The 14,716-nt window shown below is 33.0% G+C and overlaps 1 protein-coding gene across 3 annotated transcripts; it reads right to left on the bottom strand.

Moving 5' to 3' along the window:
• Nucleotides 1–11,275: 11,275 nt before the first annotated feature.
• Nucleotides 11,276–12,756, bottom strand: LOC119073657. Of its 3 annotated transcripts, none has more exons than XR_005087056.1 (4): nt 12,420–12,732; nt 12,094–12,353; nt 11,784–12,047; nt 11,276–11,711 (listed from the first exon to the last, which is right to left on the bottom strand). XR_005087056.1 is itself a non-coding variant. In XM_037179258.1 (4 exons), exons 1-4 carry the CDS (start codon nt 12,420–12,422, stop codon nt 11,686–11,688), a joined length of 555 nt encoding a protein of 184 aa, XP_037035153.1. In that variant the 5' UTR covers nt 12,423–12,756; the 3' UTR covers nt 11,276–11,685. The 3 variants fall into 3 exon arrangements, 2 of the variants coding, with proteins under 2 accessions (XP_037035153.1, XP_037035154.1); XM_037179258.1 differs by having other exon boundaries at nt 12,101–12,345; nt 12,403–12,756; XM_037179259.1 differs by having other exon boundaries at nt 12,101–12,353; nt 12,420–12,741.
• Nucleotides 12,757–14,716: the final 1,960 nt, after the last annotated feature.

The raw sequence follows: 14,716 nt of genomic DNA, 5'->3' as shown, positions 1-14,716 counted from the left end.
CTGTTACGATTTTGATAGAAAATGATTAATGACAAAGTAATTTGTAAACAATTCGATTATTAAGGTGACTGTGAAACATATTGGGAAAACATTTCTTTGTGCTTAATATGTTGTCATTCAATTAAAACTAATTACAGTGTGTGCACCCGTCCGAGCTGCTTATTTGATCGGTAATTTAGAGTGATTCGCATTTGATTTGAAATTTATAAATGACATGGATTTAGTTGGTTCTATATTTAGTTGGTCGGAGATTTATTTATGAAATAGGAATTGCCGGAAATTTCTATTCAATGTTTAAATCATCACGTCATTTTAAATTGATTACCTGCAGGGATGAATTGACTGTACCAATCCGATGATTACGTGTCCAACACTATTGAGACATAAAATCACTAACTGGCTCGCGACTATATGACGCACTAAAACTAGGTCGGATCTCTTGTCTGGAAAAATTACGAGTTGTTCGAGTATAATCCAAATAAATATCAATGCTCGTGGTAAAAATGGCATAACAATGAAGACTGTTGGCCATCGAGCACAATTGCTAGTCCGGATCTGACTGCATGGCAATTAACAACACGTTTGATTTTGATGGCGACAAAACGACTAATGTACTAAGGTATTTATAGAGCTATTTTCATTAGGTAACGCTGACGTCTTAGAAAGAATGTAACTTAGGGACTAAATTTTTTTGAAAGGTTGTTTGTGCCAATCAAGTTTATTTTTATGAGTTTTCATTGTCATTAAGACTTATTGACTTATTTTTGGCCAACACCAAGACCAAGACCAAGACATTCTTTAAATCGACCGTTAGGCCATACTGGAACATTTTTGGGGAGATGAAGAAATATGTAGCAGTAGCCTACAGTTTTCTCCATTTGAACAAAAAAGAGCCATCATCCTCGATCGTAACTTCTAGGCGAGAAGTCGATATTATGAAAAAGGGCTTGGCCAAAAATAGGTCTGAAATCTGAAGATTATTTGATGTCTTGGCAATAATTTGGATTGCGGTGGCTAAGATCAGTCCTACCATCATTGTGACTATCCTAGGAATATCAATCACACACACACACTTGGTCTACAATTTTCAATGTATTTCCCTTAAAAAGTTTGTGACAAAGTATCTCGACTATTTTATCTCAAAAATCTTTAGAAAATAACTTTCCGTAGAAATGTATTGAATGTATTGAATGTATGTCAGACACTTTACCATTCAATGTGTATCCTGTTCTTGTTCTTTTATTTTGAAAAAAAAAACTTTTTAAGTTCAATAATGTGCTCTAAACTGTGTACCATACACATCTACAGAGGTTTTTACCTCAACGATTATGAAATCTTATCAAAATCTTTTGATGTTGCATTTGTCAACACACTGGGTTGCAATTTGGGAAAGATTATAGCAAAAAAGAAAATGTTACGACGTCCTTTTCGAAAAACTTTTTTAATTAAAGTAATGGCATCTTTGGATCCACGTTCGTTCATAAACTTAATTTTCTCGGTTTACCTTATCTGTATTGTCTGCACACACAAAACAAACATTAATATATCCCATAAGCAACGTGAATAAGTGTAAAGATCAATATAATTTTTGCCTCTAAATAACACGCTTCACCAAATAAACATAATTTATTTAAAATACTTAATAATCTCATGTTGATTACATGGTTGATGTCTTTGCGGTTGAAATGATATCGCACAACAACATTTTGACCCCAGAATTAATTATATTTTGAAATTGTTTCGAGTTTATTTTGTGTAAACATGGTTCAAATAACTGGAAAAATTAACAAGGAGAGGGATCATCAATTTAATCTGCAAAAGTTAAACAAAAATGTTTAATTAAATTTTCGGTGTCATTTTTATGGAATTTGATTGAAGTTTTTTTTTCGGTGCGAGTTTCAGGCAAACTCATGCGAAACAATAGAGACATACAATTTTAGAATTTGGAAAGTTTTACAACGATGAACGCATTAAACTTTGGTTCTTGAATTTCGTTGTTTTGGTGGTAACTTACAAAACACAATCTATCCAGTGTTGTATACTTTACGTGTTGTATATATATTTAAAACAGACGCATGTCTTCCCTCTTTGATGTTTATATATATAATATTGAAAGCGTGACATTTGCTTTTCTGATAACATTCTTTGTGTTTGTTACTTAACACCATAAGCCCAAAGGAATTTCTAGGAAGGTTAGTGCCTTCCTTAACGGGTTGCTTGGTTTCAATATTAAAAGACCGTGTTCAACGTATTCAAAACTTTTTTTTCGATCAATTGTAACAGTGAACCGAAGGGCGTACTTGGAAACGTACTTGGAGCAGCATTTCATTTACTTGATTATAATTGACCTTTTACGCTGTAAGTTATACGTAATTAATCACTAGTTTCATCACTTAAGTGAAGGACAAGTGAAAAATTACAACTCCGTGCGGCTGTTTATCTTTTATTAAGCTCTGATGAAGGATCAACAGATTTGTATTTGGTCATCCAAAAAAAAACACGTTTGACAGTGTTAGAAGAGTTTTATTAGTAATTGATGTTCCAGTCAATTACGTGTTTCCAGGAGGTCACGCAGATCGCCATTTTATTAGATACGCGGGAACACACCTTTTCCATACAAAAAAATTCACCAAAATTGAATTTGTATGGCGTGGTGAATTTTTTGTATGAAACGTGGTGACCCGCGTATCTGCGTCTGCATGACCTCCCCAAAGTTTTGTTTCCAGACTATGATATTTTGGCATAAAATTTGAATACGCCATATTGAATTCAAATTTTGCGCCAAAATATCATTAACTGTTAAGCACTTAATTAATTAATTAGTTAGTGACCTATAACACACTGTAATAAGATACACTTGCTATTAAAGTTAAATAATAAAAAAAGAACAAAAATTGCAAACTTGAACTACATGTTTTGTTGCAAATTACAACTATAAAGTCTTTGAATTGTCTCTGGTAAAGTGAAATATTTACACAATAGCAAACATTTACTGTGCTAACTAATACCGCAATACCGTATTGACTTGAAATTTGAGGGAGTCAACACGACTTAGTGAACTTCCTCTTCAATATTGACGTGACACACATTTCAAAATATCGAAACTGCGACATCAAACATAACCACCCGAAAAATCTATGTTAGAAATCATTTTCGCAAAGTCGGTTAAAGCAAATATCCGAACAACATAACAAACAATTTCGAAAGAAACTTTTCAGATCGGATGTGGTTTTTGTTGTTGTTGCCTATAATTATCGCGAAAAAAAACTATAAAAACTTGTTGTTTATTTATCTATGTTTGAAAAGAGGGTATAGAATTTGAGGGGTAACAGACTGCCTAAAATCGTGTGACACCAATTACACACGTGAATGCCATTTCTTTCTGATTTTCACCTTTAACCGTAAGGTATTTGTATGGAAAACGTGCCTTCAGATCTGCGACAATTTAGTGAAGAGCCCCTCAGCAAAGAAAAACAAGGCTGGGAAGATCATCGTGAAAAACTAGCGGAAAAGTGAGAAAGACTTTTTGTTCTTTATTTAATTTTCAAAATATTGGTCACATATTGCACAATACACTTGTTTTTCCGCTGTGAAATAAAAAAAAAGTTGATTCAAGTTTAACACAATATTTAAGTTTTCACTTCTGTGTTAGTTTCACTTCAGCATGGCGACGACGTACATAAAAAGGTTCTTATTCGGTATTTCTTTAGGCAGATGTTTGTTTATTTATGGCGACATTCAATTGTTTGACGACGATATACTATGTACCCCGTATCGATTCAGCTGCGATTTTCTAACTTTTTTTTAAAGTCAATTGAACTTCAATTAGTTTGACCTTATTGTCTAAATAACGCGAATCGATATCGACGAATCTCGTGGCTCTGTAAATAAATTAAAAGTCAGATTCTAAATATTAGATACAGCCATAAACCCCTAAAAGTTCTCACCACTTGGGTGAGTCAGGTCACTTGACTGAAATTTTTTATATTTGATTTTGAAGGGACCTTGATAGCTAACCTTGAGTTGTGTTCGTTGCACTCGCTCTATTCTCCCTACATATTCTCTCCTAAATTTTCTAAATAAGGTTCTTAATGTTTAAGGCTTCAACATAAAGGTATAAACGCTTCGCACACTAGCCGCAAACTTCACACTCGTTAATGCTTACTTAAGTTATCGTGTTGTAGAGAAAAGGAAAAAAAAACTTCTTTAGGAAAATACTCTCAGATCGTTCGGCTTCATCGAAGTTTCTTTTTTACGTCGGTTGATAAATAGATGAACTTTGTCGCGAGTCTCCGACTTATGCTTAAAGCTTTCTAGCGAATTCGATTCCAAACTCGTATTAAATCAAAAAATTTGAAAATCGTTTAAAAATTTCTCAAGTAATCTTGGTAACAAGTGTTACGGACGTTTTCTGTATTCAACGTTTTTTCCAATGTTTTAAAAAATTTCATAGTTCTATATGTAGTCATATATTTATATGTGTCATAGTTTTAAATTTCATCGTTTCAAGGGATTTTCTGTCATAAGACCCTGATTTTCAGTAAAGGGAATAAGAAACTGATAGCACGGCGGCATTTTTAGGTGTTCATGACTGTAGATTTACTTTAACGCAGTTTTGAAATTGAGCTTCATATAGTTACAGGTATATTAGAACTTATAGCAACGTACTGATTACATAGGACAATAAACTTCTGAGGAAATTCTTGCCCAATATAAAGTTGTAAAGAAAAGTGATTTTTTTTCTTCGAGGTACACGCAAAAAAATTATATTTCGGATGTACGGTCAAGCCGTACAAAATCTACATTTTAGACGTACATTCTACGTACTAGACGTAATGATTAATGATGTACATACGTCTAAGACGAAAAATGTACGGATAAAACGTTAAATGTACGGATATCGCAGCCATTGGTCTTGTCGTCGAATCGTACGTTTTAGGCGAAGATCATTGACTCAAGATCGAGAGGTCCCCAGTTCATTTCATGCCCGTGGCAACGTTTTTTTACTCGCGTTTAAGACACTCAGCACTTTGTTTTGTATGACGTAATCAATCTCACATTTTTAAAGTAAGCAAAAGACGAGAAATAGTAGTATTTCCAGAATAAAAAAAAGCGAAATACGTTTTATTTGTACATTGTAGGGATAACTCAACCATTGGTCTCATCGTCGAAATTTACGTTTTATCCGTTCGGTTTTTTTTTTACGTGTAGTTTGTTCCACCTCATTAAATCCAATGCAACAATGCCACTACTCTTAACTTAAAAAGTTCAATTTAAATGTCGAATTTTAAGTTTTTCTACATTCTACCCTTGGTTCTACCACATTTCTATTGTTATTTCAGTAAAAACTTTTTCTACTAAATAAATCTACTGCCGTGCATCGTTCACCCTCTATATAATGACGTGAAATAAAAGTTGCGTATCTAAGTCTTGAAAAGTTTTTCCACTTTACTTCTTGTGATACATCTCATAATGCATGTTGTTGTATATTTTTGTATTGCTAAAGAATTTCTAGATAAAGTTTATATGGTTGTATCGGATATCTCCTTTCATTTTTCATTTTCTCTAGTAAGAATTTGTTTTGCGTAAACTTAAAAATGAAACGGTTGACACTATGCTTATGATAAAAGAGTTATGCAGGACATCTGTGATTTCATTTGTTTGAAATTTCTCTTATTGCCTGATTTATTAGAATTTCACTTCATTCATTTTAACTTGTGCTTGAACCCGGGGTTAATGGAACATGAATCTGTCAATGAAGTGTTTTTTTTTAAATGCAATTTGAGTGTTTTTCCAAGCACTTCTAAATTGGTTAATCTTGAAAGATTGAACAAAGATTATAATTTTTCGTTCGCACCGAATAGACCGAAACTCCGCGACTTAAATTTCAGCAGTAAACTTATCGCAGAGCTAAGTGCATCAATTTTATTGTTAACGACATGTGATTTATTTGATTAGCGATCACAACGAACTTTATATTGCAGACAGTAGAGGCGATGTAAAGTAAATATTTGACTGAAAGCATACATATATAGAGAGAAAGAGGTATAGATATTGACTAATAACGGCGGCATCCATTTAATCTTATCGCAATTTCAAACAATCTGAAACATTTCCGAAGCAGCATACAATGTTTAACTTCAGCAAGTTTTTATCTTGTTACATTTTCACATTTTCATGTTCAAATCACATTAAACATTTCGTCTTTCACTGCTCAAACCTTTATATACACTGAAACAAATATCAGGAGACGAAAGTTTGTTTTTGTATGAATAAGGAGAGGAGAGGAAAAAAAAACATTTTCTTTTATCATATCTGTACCGTTCACATAAGCTTTTCACATTGTTTATATATTACAATATTTATGATGATAATAAAAAACAAATTACTTATAAAAGATTTCTTTAAAAGATCTGACATTATTTCGCTTAGTGGTTTTTGTACGTTATATTAAACCTAATGCAGATATAATATTATTAGAACATATAAAATACGCTACTTTTTTTCCTTGTACATTCATTTCGTTTCGTGTTATAATGTATATACGTTGGGCATATGAAACAAAGTAGATAATAAAATTAAATATAATATTTTGGATTGTAGCCAGCCCACACTATCAAAGCGATAGTCTGTGTGGTGCTTCCAGTAAATCGTTTTCGTACCCGCCGTACCCGCAGAAGCATTTTGGTTACAATATATTTGATTTAACCATAGTATTACCTTAGGTACGAAAAACTCGAAAGGACATCTGATAATAAGCATACCACACAAATTGTGCAATTTATTGGTTTTCTTTGTGAAAAAAAATGTTCACTTCCGAGTGACAAATTCAGGTCAAACATTTCAAAAAATTTCACCTCTCTGTGTACGCTACACAAACATAATATGCTCAATGATATATAAAACATGTCCCTATCATAAAATACGATTCACAGTAACTTTAATGAACCTCGTTTTATCTATATTCATTTGCATTCAATATGGTGTGATACATCATTAAATCAACCATTTCCGATACATGCCCTTTGCCAATACGACTATCACACCGTACATTTAATTTAACATCCTAGATCCAACAAAAAATGTATTTTATTTGACTTCAACCACTCAATTAAAAGTTTAAGTCGGCAAATTTATTGCACTGGACGCTTTGAGGTGTTTTCCAGGTCGATGCTTAGAGAATTTTTTTACCACACGCTCGATTATTGGCTGTGTTGTATAGCTTTTGAGTTTAAATCATTTAACGTTTTATATTAAAACGCTGGGAGAGTTCAATTTTAAGTGAATAAGTTTCTCATATGAAATCACAGTCGGTGAAATAAGTCACGTTATACAAACAAAAGTGCTGGTACTTGTTTATACGGGTAAAATAGTTACACACACGCGCATGGTAGTGCTACAACACTTTGTTTGTTTGAGTGGACCAGTTGAAAAACAGCTGTAACGAAGTGAGGCAGATATTTGAAAGTCGCCGACTGTATTCAACTTTTTCAAAATTAATACAAGTTGGAACACTGACTGTCGCATTAGACTAAATATAGAAAAGGAAAATGCTATCGGCTTGACTAGCTGTCATAGTGGTTCTCGTCGAGTGGAAAAGTTTGGTATTTCATATGTGTTGAAAATGCCAACGTAGGAAAGGTAAACTATGCCTTACACTAGTTTTGACAAAAAGCCACAGAAAATATGCTTTGTGGAACAGTTTCGCGTTCAGGTTATTCCGATTATAAATGTGTAAAACGTAACAAAAGGTAAATTATTATGCAGTGCTGCTGCATATGAAAGTAGTGATAAAGAAGTCATTTCAAACATTTTTTCTACGGATTACCCACTTTAATCATCTTGAACATCTTGAATGAATGTCATTGTCTGCGGCATAATTCAGGATTAATTAAAATTGGATTCTAGCTATCTCGTATGTCGTTTCACGTGTTTTTTTTTACAAATGGAAACTAACATAACCCCCAATGCCACCCTCATCCACTCTTCATACTTAGAAATTATTTTTATTATTTCAGGTAGTCTACCAAGAGATTTTATATGCACCTCTATGATACGGTTTTAAAGTCTGTTTTTTCGGTTCAAAACGGCAACTGTTTCAGTTCGTTCATTAGCTCAATTCAACTTCTAATTACACTAACATAATGAATTATGCTCCTAGTTCAACACATTATACCCGGAGATACGGACAGATGTGTATGAATCGATTCACAATCCATAACCATGTTTCAATGTTGAGTGGATGTATTTTATATCCACTCAACAGGTATAGAAGTCGTCGCAACAAAATAAAGAAGCAAAAAACGTACTGCAAATGTGAGAATTTTTTATGTGCTCCTACTTTTAAAATGCACCTTTTATTTACCCATCAAGCTAACAAAATTGTAGAGTTAGGATAAAAAGAAATCTCTTCAGTATGTACACACACACAAAAAAAACAAGCTACCGTTCGTATAACTTTTAGGTAACAATCAAAAAGTTTTATGTTCGCTCTCTTACACAAAGGTTAAAGAAATGAAGAATAAAACTCGGAATAAAACCAACAACAATGTGCTCATAAATCATGAGAATATAAAACTAAACTAAGATAAAAATCCTGCAGATACCTTTATAGTCAGGAAACGTGACCATTAAGGGTTTATCTTTTTCTCTTTTTTCATAACTATTATTATAAAATTTTCATTATTCGTGGTCAAACTAGCGTGCGCTCGTTTTAAAAAATAGAAAGAAAAAAAAATTAAAGAAAATGTATATAATATGAATCAAGTTAAAAAGGAAGAGCTTCCAGGGAAATATTCTAGCATATGGTATCGTCGCATCTGTATATCTTATATGTAATTCGTACAGTTGTGCACATCGATCGCTGATATAATGCACAATATTAATATCTTACGATTCGATATGAAATGGAGTCATTTGAAGTTGAACGAAAATATTTATTTTCTTTAAAATTTGATTTGGTCAAATATTGGTTTCAATTCCATTCAGGATGTGATGTGAAACATAAAATAACATAATATAAAAGCAATTGCAAGATTCATAGCGTTTTCAAGCATGCTTCAAATGATATACTGACAATATATATTTTAGACATACCACTTTAATATCCTTAGGACAGGACCTCATACAAGTATGTTTTAATGGAAAAGACATTACAAATAAAATGGATTTTTACAAATACAGTTATGTGTCAGAATCGTGGACATACCGAAAACGAATGGGAGCCCTCAAATAGGATGTATTTGTAATAACTCATATTAAGGAAATTTTATCATTATTTCCTGACCGAAATGTTCAAATCTGAAATCTGTTACTTCGTTTGTTAAAATTACTTCTAAATTTTCTAATCTTTTACTTCATTCGTTATGACATTGTTTTCGCCATATAATACCACATTGTTAGGCTATCACACATTTTTGTTGTCGCTGTCAATAGCAGATGATTAGTTGTTGTTGTTTCTGAAAATTGATTTCAATGGATACCAACAATTATATGCAATACAAGAATCAGTGAAGAGATGAGCGAGTAACCCGAACTCGCCGAGTTCAACTCGGTACACAAACACGGTCCCAACCCGAAAATCTAATTTGAACTTTGTTCGGGTTTCGAAAATCTTCGAACTGCTCATCTCTAGCAGCGATTATCGATATGTACGATCCTTCAAATTTATTTTATCGGTAAACAATTCAGAATGAAGTTTCTATCTACTAAGACTATAAAAAATCTTTATCAACTACATTACCGGCTAAAGTCTGTTCTATAAATTTCTTTCAAATTTAACCTTTTACAAATGTCACGTCTTATTATATTCTTAGTAATTATTAGTAATTCTTTGCCTTCATTATTTTTGGCATGCACTTACCCGAGCTCATCGCTTATTTATGCATTTCAATTCGATCATTTTGTTATTTTTGTAATTAGATCTGTCGGATATTTGCTGGGTGATTCGGCAGTCAATTGATCATATTGCTAAATTTAAATTTTAATTCAAATATTTGTATTTATATTCCAAAAAAAATAATCATAACACGATGTGGAATGGATGAAAAACGCAGTTGGGCTATTTATAAATATCCACAAACATGAAATATGTAAAAATATTTATTTTGTGCGAAGTGCCGCGTCAATGGAACATTTTGTTTTAGGTGGTTACACCCATAAAAGTAACTCCTCATTTACATTTGATACGTGGCAATGTTAAAAATTGTTCTTTTTCTTTTTTAATAATAAATTAAATTTGTATCGTGAAATGAATGAAAATTCTATGGAAAATTTACTTCTGCTTTAACATGCTGCGATGTTGTTGATGGTAATTTGATATTCGTCTTTTATTAGCGATTTCAAGACATGCTTTCATTTTTTCTTTCGTTCAAAAAAGTAGTTACGTGCTTCACCGTATTCCTAACCATGTGTAATATCGCGGTCTTGAGTCTTGATGTGTACGCTGCACAGTACATTTGTGATGTAAAATTTGATTATGGTTCGGGAAGAACAAGATTATCCTTTAAAACGTTTCGAATATGTGTATATCTGTCGCGTAACAACATTTGAAAATATAAAGTTTTGCAACCGAATAGTACGTGTGGAGGTACTTTCTTAAGTACGATTTAAATAGATTTGCTAGACGTGGTGCTGGTTGTAGATACCGACTGACATTCAAATAATGAGAAATAAATACGAAATTACTCACGAGATCTAAAATATTTGGCATGGGCACCGACACATTTTTCCCGTTTCAAACATAATAGAATATGTGTCTTAATGTCATTCACGAAAAACTTTTACTTCTGATTGGATTTTTCCGAAGTTCATATCAAACATTTTGTTATGGAATTTCTCTTAAGACATGTTGCGAGTTGCGCTCAATGCATTTTGTATTAGAGTGACGTTACATGTATTCGGAAACAGAAGATGTGTGCAATTCGATTGAACAGATGAGGCACGATTCTATTTCGGAAATCGATTTTTACTTTTATCACTTTTGTAGAAATAGCCATGCCAGCAGTTTTATTATTGGCTCTATTTGCTCTAGATCCAACAAGTTTTAAGGTACTTCATTTCTTTTAACACTCAGTATGATAATAGAGCACATTAGTCAGAACTTGTCGTTTATTTTTGTAGTTGCTATAGCATGCTAGTAGATGAAAATACAGAATAAGATACATCGCTACGGAATTGTGTCGAATGTTTCAGAATAAAATAAAATTCGTTAGATCATAGAGCACTGCTTTGAGACCATTAAGCACACACTCCTCCCCATTAAAATACTCAAACGTTAAATATTGATTAAATAATTAAATTTATTTTCAAATAGTAGTAAAAAAGCAAATGGACGCAAAATAAGGAAAACCATCAAGGGCTGTCCATGAAAGATCCCTTCATCAGTTTTCAACCGAACAGCCTCCTACCTGTGTATTGTATTCTTCCAATAAATAATCATCTTTCTTCCACTAAACTTGGATGGCTTTTATGAACAGCCCCTCAACAAAAAAAACGATATACTACAAAACAAGCGGTGGTTCCAAATAAAAAAATTAAACATACTATCAATCTTACAGCCTAACACACTCACTGCACTACACATTCATCTATTTTCAAAATAATAACTTCGGAGTCAGTTTCCGATTTCTGAGTAAATCCAATATCACAATATCACATCTATGTTGCGGCTGGTTGAATAATTCATTAATTATCAACGTCCAAAATATCTTCTACAAGTAGAGTAGACGAAAAACCAGAAATTTAGTAAAATCATAATGGTCATGAATGCAAAATGTACTAACCATATGTAGGAGCACTTGGTGCGTAAGTGTGCGTCGATCGCCTCCGATGTCCGCGCTGAGATAAAAATGGCCTACCATCACTACGTCCCCAGCCCGGATTATTACGCCCTCTACCGCGTGGAGATTCGAATGGTCTGTTGTCTATGCGTACCAAGCCAGAATAATATAATGTTCCGTCAGCGGCTTGTTGTACCTGTCCCAAATCATACCTATGTTCTACGCGATGCCCATCTTCAGGATCAAATAAATCAGAAGATGCGTGTACTGGAAATCAACATTTTTAATTTACTGTCTGTAATTGAATGACCACTACGAACCGAAGCTACTATCTCCGGTTGTATCCGGATGTTGTGATCGTGTCTGCAACGGGATTCGTCGCCCACGTCCACGTGGTGACACAAATGGTAGACCGTTGGTACGTCCCCAGCCTGGATTGTTTCGTCCACGTCCCCTAGGAGATTCGAATAATCTGTTGTCAACACATGTTAGATCTATGTTTTCTCGTCTACGTTGTTGGTATGCGCTGCTGGCACTGTTGCAGTCAGCCTCTTCTAACGTAGACCTAGAGTGCTGGTTAGGATCAGTTGTTTAACATTGTGAAATTATTCAAATCGCTTACGAAGTTTGTCTTCTCACCATTATTTCATTTTACACAACTTAACTGTAAGTCAAATATATTGTCACTGACGATGTATTTTATTTTTGTGATGTACTCAGCACAAACACAAGATATTTTTAGGATGCTCGACGAGATTATGAAACAAATGTGATAAAATAACATGCTGATTTAGGCAAATGAATTCTTCTTCGATGATTCATATCGAATTATTGAAATGGATTAGTTATACCGAAAAATTAATTATTTTTTTGTTTATTTTAAATTTGCGACCCCGGTATGTCTTGCATGTGACGCAGGTACAGTTGACTTACGAATTGATTACAAACGAAATTATTCAATTAAGTGTAGCTTGTCGTTAACATTTAAGATGATTATTCTCACAATATCATCCAATTTAAAGTCAATAATTTATGGCACATTTTATGTGTAACACAGTACGGACGATAGTAAACTATATTCACACAGAATTGAGAATGGGATCTGCGTCACATCTACAAATGCTTCAATTTTTATCTAACGTTACAATACTTATCTCTCGGTACATATGCTGTTATTTTGTTCACAATCAAATTGTTTTATCTTTCGTTTATGTGACAATATAGATTGTGTGTAACATAATTTACGCATTTTTATTTTAAACATTTTGGAAATTTATTCGGCTAAGAACTGTCAAACTATGTTTTATAATTTGTCGCATGGACAGTAAATATATTTTTATAAATTATGTGCTTCCGCTATTGATAACAACCCATTGTCAATTTGCTTAAGTTAATTGTCAGATAATTAGTTGACATAAAGTTTACATAAAAACTCTTGAACTTGACGACGAGGGAAACAATTAAGTAAACACTTCGAGTAAACACTCAAAGTGTTAATTAAACAGTAATGAGGCCAATACAATTGTGATTTCTGACGAGAGTAGCTGCAGTTTCAGTAAAATGTTTGTTTTATTTGCGTAAACATAAATGGCTAGTCCAGTGGAATGGAATTAATTATTATGTACAACAGCGAGTGTGTATTGGAATATTATTCACGTCAAAGCACCTAGCAAGGTAATAGAGGTTTTTACACGTCAAATAGAGTAGTATTTTGATACCAATACTACTATTAGCAGCCCTAATGGTAATTTTGCAATGACATTAAGAGAAAAAAAGGTATGGAAATATTCGCATACTTGAATTAAAGTACTACTCTATTTTTTTCTATTGCCCTGTTAGGTGCTTTGTTCACGTCCATGTTTAAGCGCATGTTCAAAAATTGAAGTCCAAGATTAAAAATATTCAGATCAAGTGAAGTACTAGATCCGATAGTAAATATGTAGATGTGTTTGTAATTTAAAGTTGAAACTCGGAATAGCTCAGATGTGTTTGCTTCGTCTGTTAAAGTATATAACAAGAATGAAGCCATCTTCTCTATTTAAAAACCTTGAGAAATAAGCGTCGTTTTTTCAGGTTAACCTATAATAATGGGCGGATCGTATAATATATCTTGTGCGGGCGACAAGGTCATCTGCTGTTGACAGCAACGACTAAAACAAGATGTTACTTAATTTCTCTACAAACGTTAAATTTAAAGAAGTGACAGATTTTCTATCAACATGTTTAAAATACTTAAATCAAAAGAAGTAATAGATATCTTAGACATCCAAACAATAATGTTTAGCACATTAAAAGTGTGCATTCTGCATAACGTTCAGATAAATAGATTCGTTAAGTACGCAAAGGTTAAACAAAGTTGTCTTCAAAGAATAGACAACGCAGTCAAAGAATCATCTTAGTACACTTTTCGGAAGCACAAATGCGAAATGAGAACTCTTTGCATAACTCATCTCCATTATGAACAAGACTATTCAGTATTGTGATTTGATGGATTGAAACGAACATTCATACCGTTCAGTGTTTAAACGTCATTCTTCACTCAATTTGAAAATCTGATTAATTTTATTCCGTTCTATTTCGACAATTTTGAAATAAATTTCTTGAAGATGCAATGCATTCTCTGTATTCATGTCAATTTATTTTCTAACAAAAAAATTACGTCATTCAACTCAATAACTGTTATGTTTGGTAACTGATGGCAACAAGAAAATTCAATTTAAATTTTAAAATAGATTTTGATGGTAAATAGTTTATTATGTTGCAGAGAATCAACTAGGTCCCAGCATACGGGTGGGTCTGGTCGCTTTACTGATAATTTTTGATTTAATTTTATTATACCGTATTACTAGAGTCCCGCTAACACTATACCGATCAAAATACAACATTCAAATGAAGAACTCTTTTCTAATTTCATGTGCAGTGAAATGTGGGATTAT

The sequence above is a fragment of the Bradysia coprophila genome, unplaced genomic scaffold, assembly GCF_014529535.1.
Source record: "Bradysia coprophila strain Holo2 unplaced genomic scaffold, BU_Bcop_v1 contig_138, whole genome shotgun sequence".
NCBI lineage: Eukaryota > Metazoa > Arthropoda > Insecta > Diptera > Sciaridae > Bradysia > Bradysia coprophila.
The sequence above is the reverse complement of the archived record's forward strand: the minus strand, read 5'-3'. Positions and strand labels throughout refer to the sequence as shown.

Coding starts and splice junctions, on each gene's coding strand:
- LOC119073657 (XM_037179258.1), bottom strand. CDS start 12,422: ATGGTGAGAAGACAAACTTC. Junction 12,346..12,402: donor ATGGTGAGAAGACAAACTTC/GTAAGCGATTTG, acceptor CCAGCACTCTAG/GTCTACGTTAGAAGAGGCTG. Junction 12,048..12,100: donor AACCGGAGATAGTAGCTTCG/GTTCGTAGTGGT, acceptor GTTGATTTCCAG/TACACGCATCTTCTGATTTA.